At 43.3% G+C, this 27,440-nt stretch overlaps 1 protein-coding gene across 5 annotated transcripts in view; it reads right to left on the reverse strand.

Moving 5' to 3' along the window:
- tet3 (tet methylcytosine dioxygenase 3) overlaps window positions 1–27,440 on the reverse strand; it is a 50,579-nt gene that overhangs the window by 12,804 nt on the left and 10,335 nt on the right. The window contains exons 1-4 of one of the 5 annotated variants that reach the window (XM_028032776.1): window positions 25,118–25,387; window positions 24,430–24,489; window positions 3,888–6,756; window positions 2,108–2,198 (exon numbers count right to left, since the gene is read on the reverse strand). In XM_028032776.1, the coding sequence (XP_027888577.1) occupies window positions 2,108–2,198; window positions 3,888–6,756; window positions 24,430–24,489; window positions 25,118–25,297 (3,200 nt within the window). In that variant the 5' untranslated portion in view covers window positions 25,298–25,387. Of the gene's footprint in view, window positions 1–2,107; window positions 2,199–3,887; window positions 6,757–11,534; window positions 11,967–12,632; window positions 13,835–18,169; window positions 18,308–24,429; window positions 24,490–25,117; window positions 25,388–27,440 lie in introns of those variants that run through there. The other 4 variants (XM_028032775.1, XM_028032778.1, XM_028032780.1 and 1 more) reach the window with 4 other exon arrangements.

The following is a 27,440-nucleotide window of genomic DNA, read 5'->3' on the forward strand; positions in this document are numbered from 1 at the left end:
GAAACTGAAAACGTAGTGCCTGCTGCCGCCAAGCTGCAAGTCTGTAGTGTTCAGTCAAGGGTTTTTGACAACATGAGTGGCTTGGAATGTGTATTTAAGTCTCACCTCTGATGGCAGACATTGATGGCTTCCCGTTTACTGTCATGTCCACATGGTGTAGTCACAGTTCCTGGAAGTTTAGAACTTGCAAGTATTATGCTTCCCATGGGTTATTTTAGGCTATCTTTCCAGGAGATGGCTGCCTGGAATCTGTTTTTCAGATGTTGATTGGGGAAAAGTTCCACATTTGTCATCTGCTGTTGTCATGCCAGGCCACTAGATGGCACTGTGATTTTAGTATGTCATTGAAGGAGAAGTGCTTTTGTTAACAGTGACCCATCTCAAATTCCCATTGATGAAGTGCTCATGTAACACATACAGTATATTCCTAGTCAGGAATTGTGTTAAACTGATCACGTTAAGTTGCACACAGCACAATGCTAGCCATGATTGTTTCTGTTGTTATCTGCCAGATCTTATGTAGAATAAACCCTACAGCTGTGTGTTCTGTGCGCTTTAACACCTGCAGAGTAGTTCTCACCTCTGCAGTGGGTGTTACAGGAAAGTTTCACTGGTTTCTAAAAGTACCGGAGTGAGAGACTCCAGTCAGTGGTGTTGTGTAAAAGCGCGGCTGGATCGCAACAAAAATGTTACGGTTTAACTGCAGAGCGGCTCCGTGTCGACGGGTTCTCAGGGTCTTTTCTATCTTTTTGTTTCCTTTGTGCAACTCAACAATCACTTCTCTAAACTTTTTGAAGTTCAGAGAATATGACTAAGACTTCTGTCTTAGTCATATTTCTAACACGCAATGAAACACTACCATGACCACCACAAATATTAAAGATTTACCATAGTTTTCCAAAGTAGGATTTTAAAATGAATTTGAATAAAATATTAGCCAAATTAGTTTAATTTAACTATTCAAACACCTGAACAATTGTAAATTTTGTCAATAAACTTAACTTGCAGTGAGAAAATAAAACCCTGATGTTTCTTGCCCATGTCTGGAAAAGTGTGTAGAGGCATACAGCCACCATTACATGACTGAACTCTCCTACAGTAGCTGGGGTGAAGTGTGTGTTCACAGGACTCTGAGATATTCACACAAAAACGGCAGTTACCCAGAACCCACAGGTTTCTGCACAGCAGCCAGCATCAGGGATGACACATGGAGACATGACTGTGCTGATTTCAGTGTCACGTGAACGCATGAAGTATTGAGTACTGTACGGAGTATAATTTCCGGGGGAGGGTGGTGTTCTCCTGTTAGGTGCGCAGGAGGAGAAATGGAGGTCGGAGGTTTGTTCTGGGTAGGGGTCAGTTCATCAGAGCCTGTCACATGTCCGTTCACAGCTCATATCAGGTCGCCCCCCACTCCCACGCCACCCCCAGCTGGATACCTGCCATTGTGAAACCCGCAGCCCTGAGTAGATTTGGCGTGACAGTGAGGACAAGGGGCTCCTGCTGAATAGGAGTCACCCTGCAGTAGCTGAGAGGGCCTGGGGATTAATGGCCGTTACCACAGGGATGGGCCTGCTCGGTTCAGAGGTGGGTCAAAGGTCAAGGCAGGGACAATGGGGTCTGGGCATCTTGCGTCATTTCTGGAACAACAAAGAGTGGGCTCTGGTGTAAACCCCCCTTCCACCCAGTCCTGAAAGTTAAAGGCTGAAATGAACCTCTTAACCTTTTGAAAAGTTAAACTGTGTCATCATTTAGAAGCAAGACAACAGACTGTGTTCAATAATAATGCTATTCCTAACAACATAGAATAAGGTGAATATAGTGCATATGACACTAATGTCATGGTTTGTTTCAAAATTATGTAATAATCGCATCATTCAGTATCTATCCTTTCTCCCTTCTTGTTCTCATTCTCAGCTGTTCTGCTGCTATACGCAACACACTTCTTTCTAATGCTGATGATGCTTATATCTCTCGTTCCTCCAACGAGATTCTGGGTCACGGATTCCCCGGGGACAAAACAAGAGGAGGCGGAGGGAAAGAGGAGAGAGCGAGAGGGAGGCGAAAGCATGCAGGAGGAAGTGGTAGAAAGGGAGAAATGGCACACCTCATCTCCATCAAACTTCGTATGGAGGCTACTGTAGGTCCCGACCCCAGGTGATTGTAGTACGGCCCTTCATCTTTCTCCAGGATATGTTCTTGGGAGAGAGAAAGTACAGGATAAGGTTTACACACACACATAAATATATCTAATAATACAAGAAAATTTATTTAAATATAACAAAATATCCCCAAATGACAACAATTAGTTTTCTTACACTACTGTGAACAGCAGAGGGCATTGCGCTTTGCTTTATAGATTCTTTTCATTTCTTTTCAAATATGTTACTTGAAATAATGTTTTTGCATGAAAACCTTTATTTTTTCCAAAAACGTTTTTTTTCTAAACTTTGAGGGAATAATGTTTTTCCGCATAGACAGACTAGAGTTGATAAAAAGGTGGACTGAGGTACACAGGTACATCCTCAAAGAAAATCTGTTAGTAGTCTGCGACAGACTCTTCCAGCAGGACAACAACCCTCAACAAACAACCAGAGATAGAATGGAATAGTTTTATTAAAGCACAACCAATCTGACTAAAATTGAGCTTTTTGTTTCACAGCTGTAATAACTGAAATAGTTGTGTACTGTCTTTACAGTTCTGCAGCTGGTATGCCTTAAAAAAAACGAACTCAGTGGCATCATCTTTGAAGCTGAGGCAGAAATAGTATGCACATGATTACAACATCTAGTTCATACCAACACACAGGAGGATGTATATCTACTCCCCCATGCAAAGATAGTGGTGTGTGAATGTAGGGTGCGGCCTGCTGTTTGAAGCTTGCACTGTGTGAATGTGAATGACATGTATTGCTGTGTTTGATCCTAGATCATCCACCAGCCCGGTGAATTTCTACCTCAGACTGTACTGGACCGCTCTGAAACGGCGCTGCATGTGGGAACCACTACTTTGCTTTCACCAGTGCACAGAGTGCATAGCAGCTAACTCTATAATTTTGTCCAAATGTAAATTCTTTATCAGATCACTATCTGAGCAATGTGCAGTTCTCAGATATGTGTGAGTGTTTCTGGTTAAAAAGGCAAAGTGAGGTCACATTCTCCTGGCAGTACATGGAGGAAACAAGGTGTGGCTCATGGGAGGGAGTAGAGAAGTCATACCATATTCTTGTGTGAAAATACTAGAGGTGTGTGTGTGTGTGTGGGGGGGGAGATGCTCAAATTATGGTTTTTAAAGCTATAACTATGTCTCTAGAAGCTGTTTAATTCTGGTGTGGTTGCATCCTGCAGAGAGCTGATTAGATACTGGATCAGGAAACTACTGACACGCTTAAACTTTGATTATTGTCAATAAAATGCTGTAAATTTCTTTATAACTTTCCTGGGAATCCTCAACTGAATTGCTAAGTTATTCAGACAGCAGCTACGGTTACTGTCCTGATGAAGCGGCTGCATGATTTTAAGAAAACCTCAGAATGTGAAATCAGGAATTGGAATAACTCTATTCAACTGGGAAAATGTATTATTGGAGTGATGAGTGTCAATGCATGGCATTTTAAATCCAATAGCAAAACGTAGAATCCAAAGTAGTCTTTTGCAATTGCGATTCTGCTCTTACATTGTCATGATGACTGAGAATCAAAATATTTTAAATATGGTTAAGGTGGATCACTTATGCAGACCAAGAAGTAAAGGTGGCTACAAAAAATATGTATGCTCAGGTTACATTTCTAACTTAAATGTATCTCCGCACCTCGATGTCTCTCTGCAATACTTTAAAGTTTTCTGTCCACTGACAGAAATCTGTCAAAATTTGTGCACACACTTACCCACACAGGTACAGGTTGGGAACTCGGACTGTGGATCCTTGATCGGAGTATCCAGCAGGTTCTTGGTAGGGGTGTCTAGGTAGCGCAAGGGGGAGTCTAGAAAGCCTTTTAGAGATGGTGAGGAATTTAGGCCATCCTTTACTGGCGTGCTCTCCTCAGAGTAGCATGTGGTGGATAGTACCGCTAATTCTCCTGAAGCTTCAATTTTAATTCGCTTAGGCAGTGGAGAGTCTTGCATGCCCAGTGCTTCCTCTAACATTCCTTGCTGCAGCTGCTGCTTGTCCAAAATAGTCTCCTGGTTCTGAGAAACATTGACAGGCCTTGTATGTTCACGGCCCTCATTGGAAGGCTGACTAACTGTTAATTCACTTTGGGTATCAGAGTCACTCTTGCTAATTTCCATTTTCTGATCGTCTGATTGAGGTGTGTTGTTGGCTTGAGGAGTATGGATTGAGGAGACAGACTGGGTGGTGTTAGATGATGCTAGACTGAGGTCTTGAGGACTGATCAGGGATTGATTCGCTAGTGTAGGGGCCGGAGTGGTCTCCTCCTTGCGTGGACTTGCGGATGTGTCTGGGGCCAAGTTTCCAAATTCAGCCTCGAACTGGCGGATCAGCTCTTCGTACTTTGGATCTATGTTAATGAGTTTCTGCAGCGGCGAGGTGTTGGATGGAGTTGTGGAGGTCACAGGTGTGGCATTGCTGGTGTTGGTGGAGGTTAAATTGATGCTTGCTTCTTCTGATTTTGAGATGGCTGAAAGAACCACAGATGTGGACGAGGGGTCCGTGACAGCTGGAGCGTTTCCCGTTGTAACATTGGAAGAAGGAGTTAGAGAGGTGTTGGAAATGCATACCTGAGATTGTTCTGGGGCAGGGAGACCTGCTGCAGAAACCTGAGCGGAGTTACGGTGGAGGGCCAAAGGGTTGAGAGAGCATATTTGGGAATTGGTCAGGGATGGGGATGTGTCCTTCATGTGAACTGGTGGTTTTTGTATAGCGATTTGAGCCTGAGGGAGGAAGGTTGGCATGGAGGCTTTCTGCTTGTTCTTCTTGATGATTATCTGTTTGGGCTTGGGAAGAGCAGGACCTATAGCCATTAAACCCACTGATTTTATAACAGAAGACCCGTGGGTGTTTTTCCTCCTCTTGGGTTCCTGTTTGATTGGTAGAACTGACATACCTTCAGCATCTATCTGGGGCCACCATTTTTTCAAGTCTTGACATGTCATAGGTGCACGTGGGCTTGGTACTCCAAAGCCGGGTGGTTGGGTAGAGAACAGGTTCCTCCTGTGATGGAGGTGATGTTGTAGAGCTGCCTGAGTGGAGTGACGTATGGCTGCTTGGCCAGGAGACATAGGATTTCCAGGGTAATGCTGACCCTGCTGTTGACCATTAGACATTTCATAACGTCCAGTTGAGGAAGTGTGATGATAATGCTCACCAGAGTCTGGCTCTTGTTTTATTCTGCCCTGGACCTGAATGCCACCATTCTGATTCAAGCTAAGCTGCTGTGTGAGGGGAAGCTTAAAAGAAGCATTTTTCAACTTGGTGTCACCGAGCAGCTGTTTAAGCTCTGACATGGGGTCTGAGCTATTTGGAGAAGCAGTTGCAAAGTGAGCATGGGGCTCAGGCTTTCTGAACATCCATGGATTTCTCTGTTCAGGATCTCTGTCAGAGCCCTGCCTCCACTGCTGCGGATTTGGACTGAAACCTGGAGCTTTTCCCTGACCTGGAAATGGAGAGGTAGAGGATGGGAGAGGAGAAGCATGGCCTGGCTGGCCCTGGGACTGGGGCCTATGGTGTTCGTAAGATACTGCACCCTGCTGGTTGGGATGCAGCCCTGGAGGGACAGACTGGGATCGTGATGATGAGTTGTTGTTAAGAGAGGAAGGGATCAAACTAGGTGTGTTTTGGTGGTTATGAAAGTTGTTTCGGAAAACCTGACCTGGAGCACTGACTAGTTGAGGGCTGGATAGCTGTGTGAGTGCATCTATCGCAAGGGCAGTCTGAAGACTGATGTTTTTCTCCTTGGCTATGGAGAGCACCTGGGGGGAGCAAGGAATAGGGGGTTTGGAGGAGGGCACTTGGTCTTGGTGAGAGTACTGATTAACTTCCTGTTGCTGTTGCAAACATGAAGTGGACATACGGTGGGCACCATTCACTTGTTGGTATGTCTGATGTTGATGTGGTAAATGGGGTTGCTCCAAATGTGGGGCCTCATCACCCATTTTGTGAGATCCTTGATCCCTTCTAGTTGCTAATTTAATTTTCTTTTCCAACCACTCCAGGTAGTCTGGACAACCATGCCCATCACAGTTGCAATTAGGGGGCTTGTGCCCATGTTTAGCTTGGCTCAGTGCTGCCTGTAAGATGTCAAGGTCTTCCAAAGGTTCGCAGCTTGTTTCAGGAGCACCTGCAGAGACTCTAGAATGAGCACCATCAGCATGTGTCTCTTGGGTGAACTTCTCATATAACTTGGCTGTATTAGGTTGCAGGACAAGGCAAGATGAAGAGGAAGAAGGAGGCAAAGCGCTAGCCGTAGCAGAAAACGCTACCAGATTCTGGGCATCTTCTATATCTGCATAGTGGACTCCCTCAGCAGGGGTTGTACCACTACTGTTGCTCCAGCATGATTGCTGCTGTTGGGTCTCATTGACCTTGCTATGTCCTGGCACCCAGCGTTGCCTTTCAGGCACACCTCCTGCCCTCTGCTCGTCTGTTTCCATAGATGCCTCGTCATTGTTATGGTAGGGGTTCACCCCATTGGCCAAATCCAGGCTCAACGCGCCTTCCTGGAGGCGGTCGTGTGAACCAATTTCCATCTGGCCTCCGTTTGTGAGGCCATCCACTGTAGTGACTTTGTGAACAGTCTGAAAGACAAAAATGCAGAGTGGTAAGTAAAGCTGTGCAAAGCAAAGCAACATTATACACTCACAAAATAAGTGGTACAAATAAGAAGTATTGAGCTGATTGTGTTCAGTTGTTTATATCACAAATATGGATATGAAAATGTTTTAACACCTTGTACATCAGTAATAGAGAGACATCCAAGTAAAAGAGTAATTCCATTTTTTTAGGATCAATCCATTGGAGCTATTCCCTGACTTGATTTTACATATTCAGTACTTTCAGTATTACAGAGCATTCAAGATCAAATCAATGAAGACAGATATGAGCCAAATTATCCACCATAGAGTGGTTTTACATCAGGCACAAAACGAGTCCACACTCTCACATGTAGCACAACAGTATCACATTTGGACACTGTGCTTTAGATCAGTTGGGTTATGCAAAGCAGGCAGCTGAGCTAGATACACAATGATAAACGGCGAGGACTGAAAAGTAGACGGACACTACCTGCCTCATTTTTTATTTATAGGAAAAATATTTTCAGCCCAAATTTATTTGTACCCCTGGCAGATTAAGAACTAAAAATATTTTTACTCAACCAATAGATCTGTTTCAGCTAGGAAATGAGATGAGCATCTACAACAATGCTAGAAAAGTATTAATTTTTGAAAACCTATTTATACTCTTCTTAAGAATCAATAGGAAACTTTTACTTATTCTCACTCTCACAGCTATCAAAGTAGGACTGGACTTTATTAGAAAAATATGTAATTGCAATAACTATACCAGCTATGATCAAAGCTCATTTGTATGGGTATGGTCACGTATGGTCATTAAAGCCAGTTAAACTCTATTCAAATGCTGAAATACATAATGGTTATGCAGTGAGTGAATGCATGACATAAATTATAATGTCTGACTAAATATTGCATCCAATGAGTCTTTAGTGATTGCATTTCAAAATACTGTGGAGCTCTAAATCAAACTATTCTCCACTGAAATTTTTGATGTCTTATCTAGGGTTGCACCGATTTCAGTTTTCTGGCTGATCATTGATCACCGACCTGCTGATTTCAATTTTAGCCGATCCCGATTTTTTTAGTTTCCATCTCCCCTACAGTGCAAAAGTCGCAAAGTTGACAGGAGGAAGATGATCAGTTTTTCATGTATCTGCTGAACACCAATCTTCCAAAATTAAGGAAATTGAAGAAAATGTATTGGCACTAAGCTCCCTCCACTGATTCTCTATGAGTTTGGATTCTCTCTGCTTTCCTCCTAAACATTAATACTACCTTTAGTGATAAGAAACATGTCGTTAAAATAAGTAGATTGTTTTGAACTTAAACCAGCAGGGTATCAATGATTTTAGACTGTAGCCTATCAATAATAATGCATAGAACAAAAACAAACAATACAATTTTCTTTTTGAGCTCTTTATGTAAACATCATCACATTGGTTACGAAGCAGCAGTGATGGCAGTCTAACATACTTTTCAATCCGAGATGACAGGTTGTCTGTAAGAGAGTGGAACATTTTGTCCAAGCACAGCCTTGTGTTGAAATATTACTGTTACTCAGTCATGACAGTCACATTAAGGGATTATCCATTCGTTGAACAATTATCCATTCACTTGATTATCTCAGTTAATAAATATGTTACCTCAACTTACAAATTAACAGCGATAAAAAAATAAAATGAATTTCAGGTGTTACTAGCCTACTGGAGGTAATGATGACAAGAAATGTAAGAAGTTCACTTTAACAAAAAAAAAAAGCCTAAGAAAAAAAGTACTAGGCGAATCAGATAAAGTGAAAATGGTGAAGTACATGTTGTTGCATCACTTGACCTAGAAGACCTCCTCTTCATCAGTCAAACTTGACTGGGCCTGATTCTTTTAGGAATAACCTCCTTTAACAGCAGAGGGAATTCAAAGGGTTATTCAAACTATAAGATTTACAAGGATAAATAGTTGAGAGTTTTGTTCATGTAAAGCTTGTTTTTAACTACTGTAGTGATTGTCCAGGAAAAGATCTGCTCTGTGCATAAGCACTAAGAGAAATAGATGTGGAAAATCAATTCCTTTTTTTTCAAGCAACAGGTACAGTGACTTTTTACAGCTCAGAGGCAGGTTCAGCTGGTTTAAGGTCTTTCCAGGTGTGAGACTTATCATGAGCTGACAGTACAGCCACATATCCAACTTACCCTGCATTTGAAAACCAATAAGTTTTGTTGGGAGCTCCAAATTTCTAAGTATTTCATTTGTATCCTAGACGGTTTCTTGAAGTCTCACTTATTTTACATTATTATCTACAAGTCCCAAGAGCCAGCAAATAAATATAATTCAAGGACAAGTTCAGAAATCATTGACAGAGTTCATGTTGTGTCTAAACAGTGTATTCCAACATGCTCAATGGCCCTTGTGAAAAAGAAACACGGACAGAGTTACTAGTTACTTTAGCACTAACGCAGAAAGCCAACAGACAGGAGAGTTATTCAATGTTCTGGAAAATCTTGTGATCAACTTTTAGGTTTAACAGCTCTGGTGTCAGACCAGCCGGAGACTTAAACCTACGATGAATTAATGTACTGCCAGGTCATGGAAGCAAACACTCTATGGTGTGGAAGTTGGTATGGTGGGAAGAACACTCAACGTTAGCTGTTTTACATTTTACTGGGTTGTTTAAAAGAAATTTGTATCTTCTGCAGAGGCATGTGGGCAGTTCCTTCAGGTTGAAGAGATCTAGACTTTGGCAAACGTCAGCCATTTCACTCCTAAGCCACCTTGTTCTGTCATAGTTCTGTACAGACATCAGATTTTAGCTTTATCAGCTTATAAAGACCTGCTGTTGTCACAGTAAGTTGGTTTCTCCATCCAACTTGTTGGGGAACATACTTCTGGAAATTGTTTTCTCTCTTGCTGCTGGAAAATTCTTCTTCTGTACTGCACTTCATTAGAGAAGGAGTCTCAGTGGAAACTCAAAAAATAAGATTTGATTGTCTAAGTATGTGATTATTTTTAATGTGATCAATATATTTTGACTGATGTTGACAGTTTCCCTGTTAAACATATTTCTTTTGTGGTAAATGTACATTATAAAATTCCAAAAGTCCTAATCATTAGCTCTGTTTCCATCTTATTGTCACAAGAATTTTGAGCAATCAGTCATGTGAGATAAATATTTGCTACATCAGAACTGAACTTTTTTTTTTTGGGAAAGCTAAAAAAACTCTGACCTCAAGCAAGTGTGAAAACTGTTTTGCGAAATGGAGGAAGTTATTTTGACCTTTTCTAATGAGAAACTTCAAAATATGCATTGTACACAAAAAATTGATGGAAACGTCTTTGTTTTCAATTGCTATTGACATGTTTTACAGTGACCTCTGTCTCACACAGTGTGATGTTTTTCCTAATACAAATAAACAAGAATGTTAGAACGAACATTGTTTTAGAGCGCGTATACTGACCACAAATCTTTGATCAGTACACATATATCATCACTCCTAAAATATACTAGAAACTGCCAAGATACACTAGACAATCGTTCACTGCTTTACCAAAAGCAAGGAAACATTTTGCTTGTTCAAAGTTCTTTGCCAAAAAACATGTGGTAAATAAATCATAAACTAGACTCCTACTTCTCACTGAAGGTCTTACACTCAATACCAATGTGAAGTGATATGGAGCGAGGTGAATCCACTAGGATCCTTCCAAGTCCTAGCATTGCATGACGGTAGAAGTGAGTCTAACATTGAGCTTCCCCATCTTTGAATATTACTGAAATGAGTCTTTGAAGTGGGTAATTACTGGACAGGCAGTGTGCTTGTGTCTTTTGAATCCACCTTCTGTGCTGGGGGTTCCTGGGTGGGTGGAGGGGTGGCGTCAAACAGCCGGCATGTAATACGTGAGAGGCCCCATGTCTGTACTATCAGCGGCATCAGATGGGAAAGAGGAAGGCGGGGGGGAGGTAGTGTGCGGCAGTTATGAGAACTGCAGTGTGTTGAAACAGGCTGACTGCAGGGGTGCACAGTCTAACATCCCACAACCATGTACTGTCAGTCACACTGACACTCTCCTTTCCTGTTTTTCTGTTACACACACAAACCTGTGGGGGGTTTACTTCTCTTAAGTTGGAAGCTTAGAATGACTGTAATTTAGATAACCAATGTAGAGAAGGTTACACCTCACCAAATATTATTCAGTGCATGCATGCTGAATTCTCATAGCCTGAGCTTTAATTGTATTTGAAGGGACTTCTAATTGAAAAGTGCTGACATCTGCTCTAATTTTCACCTGTGATGCTCCCTAATGGACTGAACAGACCACATGAAAAATATTTATACCACGACAGAGCTGAGAGCCTTCGTCCTTTCCTAAACGCCTCCCTTTATTTTACTTGCAAACACACATAAACCATTGTGCCGACTTGACCCATGCCACAAAGTATCACACACATATATTTCCATCCAACCGGATCAAATCTAGTCAAACCTGGTACACCAGACAAACTGGCTTGCCAGGTTTGTTTGAGAGAGAAACAAGTGCAGTTTAACTGACTCTCCACAAAAAAATGGAGGGAGGAGACAAAGCACTGGAGAATACTAGTTGTGGCACTGAGGGGGTTAAGTTCAGTTTCTGAGCAGACAGCTGAACCCAAATCCCACATACACAACACCACCCCATCCCCCTGCCTTCCCCCCACCCCTTCCTCGGCTGGCGTGACGAGCAGGAACATGAAGCAGAGACCCTGACAAAATTAAGCCGGCTGCGAGCCTCGACGATCCACAGCGCATACTTACGCCGTCCGAGGTGTCCAGACGGGGCTGCCGGGAAAAAAGAAGAGACCAGAGGAGGAGACGGAGAGGGGCATGAGACTTGCTTGCCGGTACGGTGATCCCCAAGCAATCTGTCCTTGCAGGGTTGTATTCCCTATTTTTTGTTGTTGTTTTATTCCTTGTCGTCTGTGCAGCACACAGACATGGCGAGTACCAAAACACGCATACACGCAGTCACGCGCACGCACGCAGCCAGCAACGCACGCAACCCACACCTCCCCCCGGCACGGCACGCACGTTACTCATTCTCTTGGCTCGTCTTAAAGCCAAAGCTTTCTGTTCTGTCCTTTTTCCTTTCTCATTATCTATGTCTGCTCCTCCCTTCCCTTTTTCAATATCCTCTTTCTCTCACTTGACTACACATGCAGTCGGCTTCTCTTTGCAGCCCCCACCTTCCCCTCTCTTTGCTTCCCTCCCTCCATAACTCCCTCCCTCTTGTGCAGCCTCCCCCTCCATCTCCTCTCCTCTCTCTCTCGTCAGTGTGTGCTTAGTGAGAAGCCATTATCTGAGCCGCGGCAGGCACGTACGTACAATGCAATGGAGGAGTGTGCAGTAAGCAGAAACACAGAGAGCAGTGGTGGATAGTCGCTGGTAGCAGCAGCCTAGGAAACAGCTTGGTGCAGAGGAGCGCGTACCAATGAGAACATCTCTCTCTGACTATATCCACGCCCTCCAGCGCTGCTGCCTCTGTTGCATTCGATGGCGTTACATTGCAGGCTGTGTCTATCTCCAAAAAAATGACTATTTTGGTTTCGTTCCTGCACCTCTGCTTTCAATGGCGGAGGCGAAATGGTGGCCGCCGAGCGAACAGATGATCTCAATTAAGAGGCAAAAGGGAAAAGAAGCAAAGAAAAGCAACACTATTTTCTATACGCGCTGCAAACATCATCCGCTCTTCCTCACTGATTTTTTTCCATCCCTTGTTGGAGAGTTTAGTTTTGACAAAACTAGAAGTTGCCGGTAACGTCTTGATCATTCGGCGATCACATCAAATCACCATTTCTTGCAAACTCTTCAGTCTTCCACTTGTGGCTTTAAACAAATCCTACTAATTGACAATACCTGCACAAGAGGGCTGGTAGATAAAGAGCAGGTTGCCTTGCTGGCCCATCCTCAACAATCCAAAGGATGTGGCTACGGTGAATGGGTTCCTTGGAGCATCTGATGTTAAGACCATGCATCAAACTCAATGAGGTCAACTAGTCCATCTATGCTGGGGGCAGAAAACAAAAACCTGATGAGAATCATACAATCGGGTAAAAAAGTGAACGCAATGGAGAGGAAACCTTCAAAAGCACTCTGACAACAGCGAGTCGGGGAGAAGGATGATTCTGGAGAAAGACAGTGAGGGAAGTCTGTAGAGACAAACTGGTCAGCTATAATTTTGACTTTCCTTAACTAGAAAGAAGAGCTTTGCAGAAAGAGGACATATAGACAGGATCGTCAGCTTGCAGCCAAACGAAGATAGCTGTCTCCAATAATCAACCCACTGCATTCGCAAATAGAGACAACCTAGAGCTTCTGTCTTCGCCAGTCTCCCAGCCTACAATAACACACACACCTCATATCGCTCTGCCTTAGCTTCACTGCCATTATCATAAACAGCCTCGCCGTGATAGCAGATTGTTTCCTCTCGCTCACTTGCTGGCTGACAGGCCTCGTCGTCCTCTCCTCTCTCCAAAGTACTGTCAGAGTTTAGAGAACCGATTTAACCAGGTAGACGAGGTGGAGGAAAGAGAAGGGACATAGCTGTCTCCCCATGCAGATCGCTCAGACCCCTGCTTGGTGTTTCTCTTACATTACTCAGCGTGTCAGCCAGCCACACTCTGCTATGACTGGATTAACTTCAGTTGTCTACCCCTGCTTTACTTATTCTGCTTTTCCCCAGCTCTCTTGGTCTCCCCAAATTTCTCATTTTCTCGTGCTTTTTCAACAGCCTCCGACTCCCTTTCTCGCTCAGTTCTTCTGTTCAGTTTCCTGAGCCTGCTCTCCTCCTGGTATAGCTCATTGCATTACAGCTCCGACATTTTCTGAGGCACCCGATCTAGACCGAACACCGCCTGCCTCCGTCGTTAACTCAAATATTCGTACAAAACGCACGCAGATGAGCACCAAACCAAAAGAGAAACACGGCGCAGCCGAAACTGTCAAAGACAAGGGGAGAAGAGAAGTAGAGCGCTGGGTCATGTGATGGCTGTTCACCAATCAGCAAGAGGGAGAGCAGAGAGTAAGAGAGGTAGGAAACACAGACAGTGATGACGCAACCGCCTCATCATCGATGTCTCCCACCAGGATGTTGCCTCCACCACTGGGTGGGCAGCAATAATATTGGCTCAACTAACCCTTTCCGTGCTATCAACCAGCCCACACACCAACCGACACTTGAGTACACCCAACCAGTTCGTGCTCACTCGCTTCGCTCGCTCACTCCCTCAGCTGCGGTGACACAGCGTTTCTAGCTCAAGACTGAACCTCTGTACCACACGCTCTCCACCCACACCGTGCTGCGCACACTGAAAACAACAAGTCCATTTTACAGTCTTGGAATGCTGGCGTTCTTATCTCCCGTTTTGTTATTCTACAGTTTAATTGGGATGGGGAAAAAAAGGACTTCAGCTGAGATCAAAAGCAAATAAGAAAGCCATTAAAAGAGAATAATATCACGTGGCCGAGTAACATTAGAGGACTTTCAACAGCATGAACCCCAGAAAACCGGTCTCTGCCAATGCCTGGAGACAAAAATGCAGACCAAAAAATTAACATAAAGGGTGATGTCTCAATCAGCCCACAGAAAATCATGAAAGACTCACACAACAAACAAAAACATTGTTCTCCTTTAGCCGTCCAGCACCGCTGGACACTGGAGTTGTGTACCCAGCAAGAGTGTCTCAGGACATGACTTCATCTGATGTAGGTTGTTGTTGTGAACTACAGACATATAATTGCTTCACCCTTTACTGCCTGTTGCATTTATGCTTGAAACTCACTTTGAAGTAGGAAAGAAATTTCTCTGCTGTGCTGACAGACTTAGGAGTTCAGGAAAAATCATCAAACCACGTTTTCTTAGTTAACCTTGATAGTAAGGCTGCATATTATATTATCATTGACAAATATATAATCTCTGTAGTACTGTTTGTCTTTCTGCCATCCCCCTATTTTAATGATAATTAATAAAATGTTACAAAATAAACAATGAATAAATGAAGCACATTAACAGGTAATGTGAAATGTCGTGATTATGTGTCGTGATAATACTTTGTTCACATATGACGAGGACATATGTTCAATTTAATCCTTTTGACCACAATGAATATAAAACGCAAAATGTTAGGTTTTAGATACTCTAAAAATATTGAAAATGAAGTTCCTTCAAAGAATCAAAAAATTTTTTTTAATGCTACTGCTATTTTTATTTGCTTTACAATCTGATTATTAACTTGATGTAATTACAACTGGATTGAATTAAAGGAAACAGATAGTAAATGAATGCAACATTAAAGACTTGGAGAAAATCAAAGTGTTTCTCCTAAAGGGCCAAAAGAGTCAGGAGCTCCTATAAAAGCTACCAATCATCCTGGGTGTCAAGCTTCCACAGTAGTGTGAGCATTTTGGGTTCTTATCAGAAAGCGGTTTTAGTGACAGATTGACAGACAACACAGAAATGATTTAAAGGGAGTGTGTGAATACACTGACGAGTAAAACCATTAGCCGCTAATGACGTTACAATAGGCATCTGATTAGCAGCTCCCTGTCAGATAGAACTACAGGATGACTCGGGACCGCTTTTGATCCTCTGCTGTTCAGACTTTTAAATAGTCAGACTTATTAAACCATAACAGAATAACTCTGTTAGCAGAGATTCAGTAAAACAAACTTTCAAAATAAACTCAGTTGTAAAGCAAAAAAATAAGACAAAAGGATTAAAATTTTTTCAAAAAAATATAGTAAACATCTTACATCATTCTTGTGTTTAATTTGTGAGCTGTGTGTTGTCTCACCCAGAGTTAATGTCTAACTGTAACCTTGCCCTTTTTAATACCTAACTTAAGCAGTTAGAGGACTGTAACAATAATATACAGCTGCAGAGAGCAAACGCCAGACAAACCTGACTGAGATCTCTTCTAGTCGGTCCAGTAAGCCTTCCTGTCCATGCATGAACAAAGGTAACAGACGGTTTATGATCTAAAACTCAGATGTAGTTAATGTTTATGTATAGGGTTAGAGATAAGGGTTAGCTTTAGAGCATTATATAGGCACATTCTTCAACTGCAAAAGGCTCTAGAGGAAAGGTTTTAAAGTACATAAACAAAATGCGAGCTTACATATTAAAAAGGCAACAAGCAGAGAATACAATCTATAAAATTAGGGATTCCCATTACAAATTCTTCATATTACAAAGTAAAAAAAACCCAACTACGTTCTGAAATGTTTTAAACACATCTATATAGTCAACCCAAAACAGATGTGACCAAACTTTTAATTGGACTGCGTAAAGTTTTTCAGGATGATCTCCGGACTTCAGGAGATTATTAAAACAATAAATGTCACTTACATAAAACAAAAATGAGACAGGGAATCCAACCGCACTCTTTCAGGAGACATCTGGAAGAAATACTGTGGAGGATATATTATGATGTTTGTACTTTTGCAGAGCGTTTGGATGGAAGTTATCACCCCGGTTCAGTAAAGCCACCGTACGGGTTCTTCTTGCTGCTGGAGGCTGCGTCACTCCCAGGAAGTTATCATTTATTTTGGGAATGTCCAAAAATAATTATTTTCTGCCAGCATATCTGTGCAGAACTAGAGACTATATTTGGTTTATACACTCAAATACTGTAATGATAAAACTAAACATTTACTTGGAATACTGACGTTAGCAGGAAGAAAAGAAATTCCAAAGAAACGGCATAGTATACATGAATAATATAGCATCTATGATGTATTTGTGATGGAAAGAATCACTTTCTCAATGAGACTTTAGCAATCCACATTTGAAGGTGTCTGGAAAAATAGAAAATGTATTTTTCCCTCAGATGCTCTTCTTTTGTTTAGATCTCTTTTTTTCTTTTCTCTTTCTTTCTGTGGTACAGAACGGTCACTTTCCTAAAATAATGGCCAAAGTCTTTTTGGGTTTTTTTGTCTAAATCATCTTTTGGCAAAACATGACGTAGACCATTATTTTATGAAGGAGACGTTATGAGGTTTAAAAAGAAAAAGATTTCGGCATAAAGTAGCTAAAAACAATGAAGGAATGAGAAAAGGAAAAATGAGATTCTAGTTATTTCCTATGTTCATCTCCAGGTTGGAATTTTGTTCCATACTTTTCTGTAAAAAAACTTTTTGCAGAAAATGTTGAGGCACATTTAAAGCAAGAACGAGTAAATTACATATCATCACCTTCCTAAAATTAATTGCCTAGGTCATTTTCTGGCCCAAATTATCATTTGGGGGGGAAAAAAAGTGATGATATTTTTTCCAGAAATCACTTTTGTCAAATAATGACTTAAGCCTTTATTTTAGGAAGGTGACGGTATGTTAAAAAGTTAACAAAGGAAAGCTAGCAGAGCACACCAAGTGACTGACTGTCTGTTTAGTGGTTTCAAATCTTAAATTTTGCAAACAAAACACATAATTTGCACACCAATTAAAATGTTATTTCTTGTAGATGACTCCTGACTGTTTTAAGGTTTGGATAATCTGTATGCTGGTATTTTTCTTTCTTCCAATAAAAAAGAAAATTGACTAATAATAAATATTTCTGAAATGTCAAGCTTTAAATAACCACAGACTGAAAGCAAAGACAAATATACTTTAAGTGGACAGAATGATGATCAATTGGATAATGAAGTCTGGAAATACAGATATTATTCCAAAGACTCATTTCCTTTTTCATGCCTATACATATCTGGAATATACATAGATCAAATCCCAGATCTGGACAGACTAGCTAAGATCCCAGTAAAGTGGATACTTCTTCAATTTAAAAACTATGGCAAAATACTGAAAATGACTTCAAAGAATCAAAAAAATAATATTTTTTTAATGGTACTGGCATTTTATATTTGCTTTACAATCTGACTATTAACTAACAGATAACAGAATCGGAGCTGGAAATGTTTCTGCATGTTGTCCTGAAATGACTTTGTTTGTTGTGAACTTTAATAACCCAAAATGAACTGCTATGAGTGTGTGTGTTGGAAACAAAGTTTCCAAAGCACTGATAAGCGATCCGCAGACATCAGCATAAAGACGGGGTCATTTCACATAAACCACTACTCAACGTTTCTGGTTGGTCTCTCTACCACAATCAGGTCGGATTATCTTAAAAGCAAAAAAATAAAATAATAATTCATCAGCCAAATACGAATTTGTCTTCCAAGACAACTTTTCTTTAGGTTTCATTGTAGCAACAGTTGAGACAAATAAGTTTTCAACCAGCAGACTCTTGTGACTAATGTTTCAACTGAAAGCAGCCTGAAGCCTCATCTTCTAAACAGATTCAACTCTTCACTTCACATGAGAACCAAGCATTCGGTCTGTAGACGCTCAAATTAAACTGATCTTTTTCACTCATCGGGTGAAAATGAAAACACACTTACGTTGAAATGGCTGTAACCCGGCATTGAGAACGAGAGCAAGTGGAAAGAGCGAGACAAAGACTCCTAATCTTGCATCGATCACCTCGACTCACACAGAAGTCAAACTGTCATCCAAATGAGCTGTCTCCCGCCCTCGTCTCAGCCTCTTTTTCTCCATCTCTCTCTCTCTCGCTTCTCTGCCTCAGGCTCGGTGTTTCTCAGCAGCACAGAGGAAAGGTTCTGGTAGTAGGAGGGATGACTGAGAACAAAAGTCCATCCTCAGTGGTGTGTGCGAGTTGCTGTTTATGACTAAAGCCTGACTCATCTTTCTCTTCGAAGCTAAGCACTGAAACGAAAACTCTCATGGAAGGCAGCTTTTGAAACGTTACCAGCACCGCTGCAAATGCAGACAGAGAATTGAAAAGGAAAAAAAGCATAAAGAACAGATTGTTCTTTTCTTTTTATTAAAGTCATTTAAATATTAGATTTTCTTTGTAGGGGTGTGTGTGTGTGTGTGTGAGCGTGGGCTTTTTTTTATGACTCTTTAAATGCCGGCTCAGAACCATTAGTCAGGAGGGCTACCCTCTTCCTGTCAGCTGACGCTCTCCTCCTCTGTCGCTCTGACTCTGTACACTCCCCTCCCCAAGCACAATGTCCTGCAGTCAAACAGCATCAAGGTCATCTGATCCCACATCTCTTTATCTTTCTGTCGTGCCCGTTCACACACACACACACACACACACACACACACACACACACACACACACACACCCTCGCCCGCACACACACATCACACAAAAATATACATTTCACATGTGCATGTGAAGGGCTAGGTTCCTGTGGTGATTTTTCTCCATGCATTCAGCCGGCTCCTTCACACACACAGTACTGGATTGTTCACAGAGGGTCAGTGGGTTTATTGGTGGGAGGGACGTCAGGTTAAAAATAACAGTAACATGAAGTCTTTAGTGATGGTACTCTGATCCCCTACCATAACAATAACTGCTTTGTTATTGTTTACCATAAAGCTGCCTGTTTGTTGCCCCCCCTCCCCCCTTTTTTTGATACCCACATCTTCACAGACTTCCATACAAAACGGTGTTAAGCTCAAGGTGTGCACAGTCATATCTGCTGACATTCGGCACGTGCAAGCCAGCACGATTCAGCCAGCTGGGGCAAGCCCCGCCCCCTTTCCTCAAAGCCTTACACCTCTCCTCACAAAGGAAATGAGAGGAGGGGTTAGGGCGAGAGGAGGCAGGGAAAATGAACAAAAAGGTGGTGATAGGTGGAGTGGCCCGCTGGGGTGGAGCTACAAAAAATAATAAAAATAATTAATGAGTAGAAAAAGAAGAGGAGGAAACGGGGGAGGGGGAGGGAGGGTCGCTCTTTGTGCTTGAGGGTGAAATGAAAAGAAGGAGCGGGATACAGCCGCGATGCACGGATCAGCCGACGCAGGGGGAACCTTGGATGTGAGACAAAGAGCAGCGGCACAGGCAGGAGGGGAACAGGTGGGACAGATGGAGTCGAAACGCTTTCAAACAAAAACAGGCACGCCGTGTACCTGGATGGCAAATCGAACTGGGCAATGGTTCCCCCTGTCAACAAGGTTCAGTGGCAGCACTCGGTCTGCTGACATGTGGAGGTGAAATGTTTTGGGGAACAATACTTTGGACCCCAACCACAAGTTTGTCAGAGCGCAGAGAGAAAACAAGAGAGCCCTCCCTCAGGCGTCCACTGTGGCCTCCACCGTGGCTGGTTGCCAGTGTTGTCTCTCATGACTGGGGCTAAGATTAGCTTCCCATATGCTCTGGTCTGGCATTGCCGGACTTAAAGGGACCAGGACGCCACTTTGTCCTCTGCAACCCTGTACCCAAGGCCTTCAATTAACAATTATTTTCGTAATCGATTAATCTATCGATTATTTTTGAAGATTAATCAAATAACAATAATATGCTAATTCTACAGATTTTTCTTTTAACCACTTTTATGCAATATTAGCATACATTAAAAAGGAAGTATTATGAAAAGTCAACTTTTTTAGATTTATGTTATGTTATAATGTTATTCCCTCATCAAAAACACACCTGCAGTGTTGCTTTGATTCTTTCATGCATGTTTGAGAAATTCTTTAATCTCCATGGCAACCACTCAGCTGTGCAAAACACCTGGTTGGACCTAGCCTCGCCTTCGAGACACGGCTACTCCTCTGAGCTGCAGTTTCCTAGCTTCTGAGCTTTCACCTCACATAGCAGCCCTCCTCCACTCAGCTCCTTCAGACTAGTCAGCAGCAGTTAGCAAACAACTGGTGGAACTGACCATCTGCTGAGTTCATTATAGGAGCTACTTCTCAATGCAACGCTAGTAAAAATGTTGCTGAAGGGTTAATAGAGGAGCCATGTTGTGATGACTTCCTGAAGGCAGTTTCAAAAAGAGCAGAAGTTTCTTAAAGAGACATAGGTCCAATTTTAAATTACAAAGTAAAATTTCTTTTAAGTCATATTTGGTATCAATAGCATTTTTGTAACTGATGTAACATAGTTACTTGATTGTACTACAAAATGGCACCATGTGCCTGGAAAACACATAGTACTGCCCCTTTAAAAGATGCAAATAAACAAATAATTCAATTCCGTTTTTAAATAATAAACATTTTATTGCCCATAATGCAATATCACGGCATAACAGGTATGGCTAAAACTATGCCACTTTGACTAAAACATATTTACAGATACAAGTAAATACTAGTTTTTACAAGTTTTTTAAATCTCAAATGCCAAATGTATAAATTTGTAAAGCTTTGGCTTAGTTACTGCTCTGAATATGTTGGGGGTTTTTTCAACAAATGCCGGTGTATGAGTGTATATTCTAGTTAACAATTATTCAATTACTAAATCAGTGGACGATGATTTCGATAACTGATTAATCATTCCAGTCCTAGTGTACAGATCTCTTTATAACAGCTCTATGTTGACAGCAGATGATGGCTGGAGAAGATTTCTGAGAACTGATCCATTTCCAGCTTTCCACCATCTCTCACATCCTCCAATAAAGAGGTTCCCCCTGAATCCATTTAAACAGGCCTCGGCAATTACGATTTTCAAGTGTGTGTTTTCTATAGTAGGCACTGAAAGCTCCAACAGCTGTTGAACTGTATTACATAAAACCTGGCAGAGTGTGCCAGCCGAGGGATTCGGGACTGTGGTGAGCGCGCGCGCCCGGTGGGAGCAGCGGAGCAGGCGCCAGGGAAGTGAGAGTTAAAGAGCCAGAGCAACAGCTGAGGGCTCCGCCCCCTTGTCTTTCCATTCATTTTTTATTAACTGCGGCACCGGGCGGCCGGCAGCCGCCCTTCCAACACGAAGCCCAGGCACGACCAAAGACGCCAGTCACCAACTAGCCATTACTGATCTGCTGCCACACAGCGTATTGATCCAGCTGCAGGATTCAGGCCGGCATTGAGAAGGACATAACAGATTTCCTAAATGCTGTACTTTATAGGTTAGAGCGGCGTTAAATATTGATGATTAAAAATGAAACTGTTTGTACACGTTTAGGTGACATGTTGTACTGGAGCATGAGTAAGGGTGAGAACTTTCGTAATCATTTGATAAAAAGAGTTGTTGAAAATGAAAGAAAGAGAACAGGAGACGTTTTACAGCCTGAGAACAGCTGACAGATTCGTATCAGAGCAGGCTGCCAGTTAGATGTTTGTTTTTCACCAGCAGCTAACAGATAACCTTGACTTTAATCTTGACCTTCATGTTACTGCTGCCCTGCAAAAGTATTCATACGCCCTGAACTGTTTTCACATCTTTCAACCACAAACTCTAATGTGTTGTATTGGGATTTTATGTGAGACAAAAACAAAGTTGTGTAACTATGAATCTGATGGTTTTAAGAACTGTCTATGAATAAAAATCCAAAAAGCGTGTATTGTATTCATCTCTCTTGAGTTATTGTTTTGTACTGATGCTGTCTTCATTCTACTCAATACATCACCTCTGACCAGAACAGCTTCCCTGTTCCTGCTAAATAAAGGCATTCTTTCAACATGATGCTGCCACCACCATGTTGTAGTAATAGCATTTGCCAAACAAGTAAATTTTGGTTCCATCTGAACAGGGTGCCTTCTTCATGACTTGCATGTTGAAATGTGTGGTTGTAATGTGAAAACACATGGAAAATTTCAAGCGGTATGAATAATGAATCCAAAAACGACACATTTTGGATAAAACTCCAGTCAGAAACAACAATTTATGTGAATTAGAGATTAGTTTTGTTCTTGCCATTTGTATGTTTTTACAAATGGAAAGGGTTTTGATAAAGACCAAAAACCCTTTCAGATCAGAGGAAACGATTGAGATATTTGTTTGTCTGAGACTGAGACCATCAATTAGCTCACAAGGTTTGTCAATGCAGGTGGGGAAGCAGGCTGCGGTTCTTCACAGAAGAGTGGAAACCTTACAGAGCAGCAAATACATCAAAACCTGCCGCTCAATGGAAGAGCTGATGTCAAACCCTCCACTTCCTGAATCTGTACCTTATAGCGAATCGCTTACTACACACACACACACACCAACACGTGGGGCCTGGCTAGATTAGTCATGTGACCAGCCTTTTAATGCTTGGGCTAAAATTATAGCGATGATGTCACCAGACATTCAGTGTTGCCACGGAAACTAGGTCAGCGTTAACCCTTTGCGAGCGCGGCCGGGGATTCCACACATATCATTAGCGAGTATTCCAGGTGCCATCGCTGCTTCACTCCGTTCTACCTGAGCGACGTGTGAAGTTCATCACACGTATGAGGAGGAAATCCTGTGCATGGGCGTGGAAAGACAGGCAAATTCTTGCGAGCGTGTCTGCCTTGTAACCTGTTGTGGTAAACCCATTAAATACAGGTTGGTTTCCTGAACAGCGCAGAAACTGTGCTGAAAAACTGAAAAGAAGTCATAAAAAAACACCGACTGTCTGCAATGCAACCGCAGCTTCGTTTTTTCTTCTCACAAAGCTCAACTTGTTGAAGTTGTTGTGCAAGGGCGGAAAGCGCTTAATGATACCGTACGGGTGCTTATTTGGATCATCAAAATGAATGCTCTCTGCATGTGGGGTGTACGCTGTGTTTATCTTCGCGCGACCAAGGAAATGTTTGAGTAGGAAACGGATCTTAATGAGGTAAACATTCCACCCCCGGGCAAGCACGGCAACCTCTCCGAACAGGAGAGCCGGAGGAAAAAGGACGCTGACTTGTTAAACACAGGAAAGCACACAGAAGACTCTGTTCCCTGTAGGCCAGATGGCGATATATACTTTTAAGATAAAAGGGTTGGGTATATGTGGACAGAGATTAAAGCAGGCTTAGAGATAAGCTGGGTGTTCAAAGATCCGAGCAGGACTTATTTATGATGTTTAAAGGTGATGGACTAACCCAGATTTGATGTCACTGTAGAGACGAATGACAAATCTAAGATGTAGACAGTACCGACGGTCTTTCTCGCCAATGTCGTGTTTGTCTCCAGTTGTCTGTTTTCTCTTAGTGGCATCGCCACGCTTTCCCTCTTCACAAAAACACACTAGCATGTCCCGACATGGCGTGTTGTGGGGAATGCGTTTCTCAGCAACAGCGAGCCGCCGGTTTCCACGCACGGCAATCTGACATGTACGCTTGCATGACCCACTAACTTTTACTCCCTTTACCTCATTTGACTCCAGAACCCAGGAGAAGCAGGACGGCTTCCCCTCCCCGGTTCCCGAGCCAGCACGCAAGGTTCCGCCTCCTCACTCTTTCCCTCCCTCCCTCCTCTACTTTTTCCTGGTCTCTTGTAGTATCTGCACATGCCTGGCTCTGGCACCAATCAGCGGGCAGCGTGGGACGCTTTAAACTCAGGATGCTGCAGCGTCATCGCCAAGATGCTCAGACAGAATCGTGGTGACTTCTTTCAGTGACTTTGGAGTTCAGATGACTTAGTTGATCTAATCCACCTGTATTCGCTTTTGGAGGATGAGGTAATGAGCTTACGCATTCGCGGCGGAGTGCTGCAAACAGTTGAATACCAACACAACGCCACAGACTGTCGAAGCTGTCCTTCGTCAACTCGTTGTGTGCATAGACGCTCAAACTAAACCAATGATGTTCATATGGATAGACATGAGATACTGGTCACTGTGTTGGCTAAGCTCGATGTTAGCTCATGAGTTAAGCCAGCAGCAACATGAGACGAGATTATGCGCTTGGCACAGAGATGACAGACAGACACAAACACAAACCCAAGGTCTCGTCTTACCTCAGCTGCTTGTTCAGGGAGTCCAACACGGTCTTGACTGTTGTCTTCAAAATATCCCACCTTTACAGCCAGTCGAGGAGAAGAGGGACGGGAGGGGGGCAGAGAGAGAAAAATGGGAAGGGGTGGGGGGATGAAAGATTAACAATCAATAGAACAATGCGACATGGGACTGCTCTACGTAAAAGTACCAACAGCTGCATGACGCCAACCCGCAATCATTCCTGGCAATGATTGCGGCAACAAAAAAGCCTGCGCGGAAATCTTTTCTTTGACTTGTGCTCAACGTGAGCCGGCGTTTTCCCCCCTCCGCCGCCGCCACTGCCGCCGCTTATACAATTATGTAATGTCTCCATACAGACGCCGGTGTGAGGTTATGGACACACGTTGGCTTCGCAACAGGAAATATTACGGCAGCGAGTGCATGAGCGAATGGGATGGAAGAGGTGGTATGGACAGAAACACGAGCGTGTTTTTATTTTGCACAGCGTGTCTCTGTTGTTTTCATTTGCCCCGGTTGTCTCCATGGTAAATGATGTGTTTTGTCTTGAGCTTCTCCCCAGTCCAACTAGCCTGCACACACACACACAACCCAACACACACGCACACACTCCCCCCACCTCTCCATCCCCACCTCCTTTCCTCCACCCACCTATCAATCCTAAAATAGTCTGGAGAGAGAAATATTTACCCTCCAAGCCTCGGCGCTGCTTCGGTTCGTACTCCTCCGTCCGCTGACCGAATCCCCATAAGAGGATCTCTGGCTACCTCTCTCGTCCTCGCCCCCTGCCCCTCTGTCCCTTTCTTCTCTCTCCGTGTCTCCCCACTCTTCCTTCTCAGTCTGTCTTTCGTCTGCGTTCCAGCAGCCCATTCAGGAAGCCATCTTGTGTTTTTAATCGGGTTTTACATGAGCCCTCATACGCACGTTCTCTTTCTCTCTCTCTCTCGACGCGCTTGCTCTCTGTTGCACTTCCCCCTCCCTCCCGCCCCTGTCTCTCTTGCTCATATGCCAATAGGTCTACCTCGCAAACACATGAACATACACACACACATCTGAGGGATTTTTCTCTCTCTCTCTCTCTCTGTGACTGCTATCACTCCTTCCCCCCAATCATTCAAGGTTTTTTCATCTGTCCTCCCGCATATCTGATGTCCAAAAAAGCCGCCCACTCCCCTCCGACCCCCTAATCTATCTACAAACATATACACTCGTGAACTATAGCACACACGCACACCTCAGCGTGCAGAGCTCACCCCAAGAGACGTCACACTACAGATATCACACAAAGGCGGCCTGTCCACCAATCAGAGGCCGGGCGGGCTCTGCTGCTAGGGTGAAAATGAAGGAGAGCAGTCGAGGGTGCTGAGAGGAACAGTAGAAAGAGGAGGTTAAAAAAAAAAAGGCCGGGTGTGTGTGTGTGGGGGGGTGGGGGGGTGAGTGTGCAGTGCAATAAAAGAAAGGCTGACATAAAGAGATAAAGTGAAGGTAGGAGGGAGGTGTGTGTGTGTGTGTGTGTGAGTGTATCAGGGGGAGGGGAGATGGGACCTCTCTATGCTTGTCAATTATCTCCTCGAACTCGCCTTTCCTAAACAATGCCTCTGGTATGTGGTATCGCTGTGCACCATCTGTGTTAGGGTTGCCTGCAATAACTGGACTGGACTGGACTGCACAGTTGCAGCCTCACACGCACACAAACACGCACACACACACACCCACCCACACACACGCACACATTCACAGAGACCCCTCTCGCCGAGACCACCAGCACCGGTCTGACAGGCAAAAAAGCACAATTACGCAGCAAAAAGCCCTCTGTGTTGACTCAGAGCGAGCAAAGGCGACACGAACCACTGCAGATGCGCTTTTTTTTTCTACAAGCGCTCTTGGAAGCCGTCCCAACAGGTTGTCAGCTGGGACTGCGTATCTGCGATCTGCAAAGCAAACACGTGGAAAAACATGTCTCGATCCTTCACTTTAGGAGAAAATGCCGCCGGTGACTCACTTTTTTTTCTTGTACACTTTTTGTAATAGTGACATACCAGGCATATTTTAGGCGGCCTAGTTCCCTGATATTTACATTCTAAAGGTGAAAGACCTTCTCTTTTATTGGCATCCTATTTGTTTATTATGCTTGAGCGAAAGCCACAGAAAAGCACAGGGGCAAATTTAATTTCGTCTTGAGCGGCAATCAGGTGATGTGGCGAAGGCGAAGTTGATATTTTTTCCAAACCTCACGGAAAAAAAACACTGTTTCTGAAAGTGAAATGGGAAGTTTTACTCTAACAAACAAGAGCTTAGATTTAGAAGAACAGCATTGACGTGTGAAAGAGGAGGGGGGTCGCGGTGGGGGGGTCGACGACACTGTGACCGCACAGAGTCGGGCGAAAGTCAGCGAAAGTTCAGGGAGGCCGGCGAACACACAGCGGATCGAAGCGAGACGGACAGACGGCGAGAGGCTTGACAGATTATGTGTGAGAACCGAGAAGGAGGAGGGAGTGTGGCACGGTGAAGCAAGGCAGCAGCACAGTGACGCAGCATTTGTGGTGTCTGTCTGACGCTCTCGCATGGCACGGGAAATCCCCTCCTCTGACGTCAGGTGGACCACGTGCGTGTGTGTGTGTGATGTTTCTGTGTAAGAGAGGCGTGATTGTTGTGAGCTGGACAGCGAGAGCCTCTCTTTGCTGTCTTACAGGTGGACAGGAGTGGCTGTCGCGCCGCAGTCAGAGCTAACCGACGTCTTTGCAGTACAAATAGATTAAGGAGGTCAAATTAGCTCTGGTTAGATTCACACTCTTTGAACGTTCCAACATAAATGCCATAATTGCATGTAATTAACCCTTGAAAAGTAGATCAAAATTGCGAAGTGACAGTAAAACAATGCAACTGTGGAGTATAACTCCAATTCTTTTACCCAGTTTGCCGGCGATATCTGCCTACTCTGCTTTGCAATATAATTCAGACACGGTCAGATTAGATGGAGGCCGTATTTTCATGTCAGTTTTCAAGTCTTTAC

Source organism: Xiphophorus couchianus, chromosome 12, assembly GCF_001444195.1.
Source record: "Xiphophorus couchianus chromosome 12, X_couchianus-1.0, whole genome shotgun sequence".
NCBI lineage: Eukaryota > Metazoa > Chordata > Actinopteri > Cyprinodontiformes > Poeciliidae > Xiphophorus > Xiphophorus couchianus.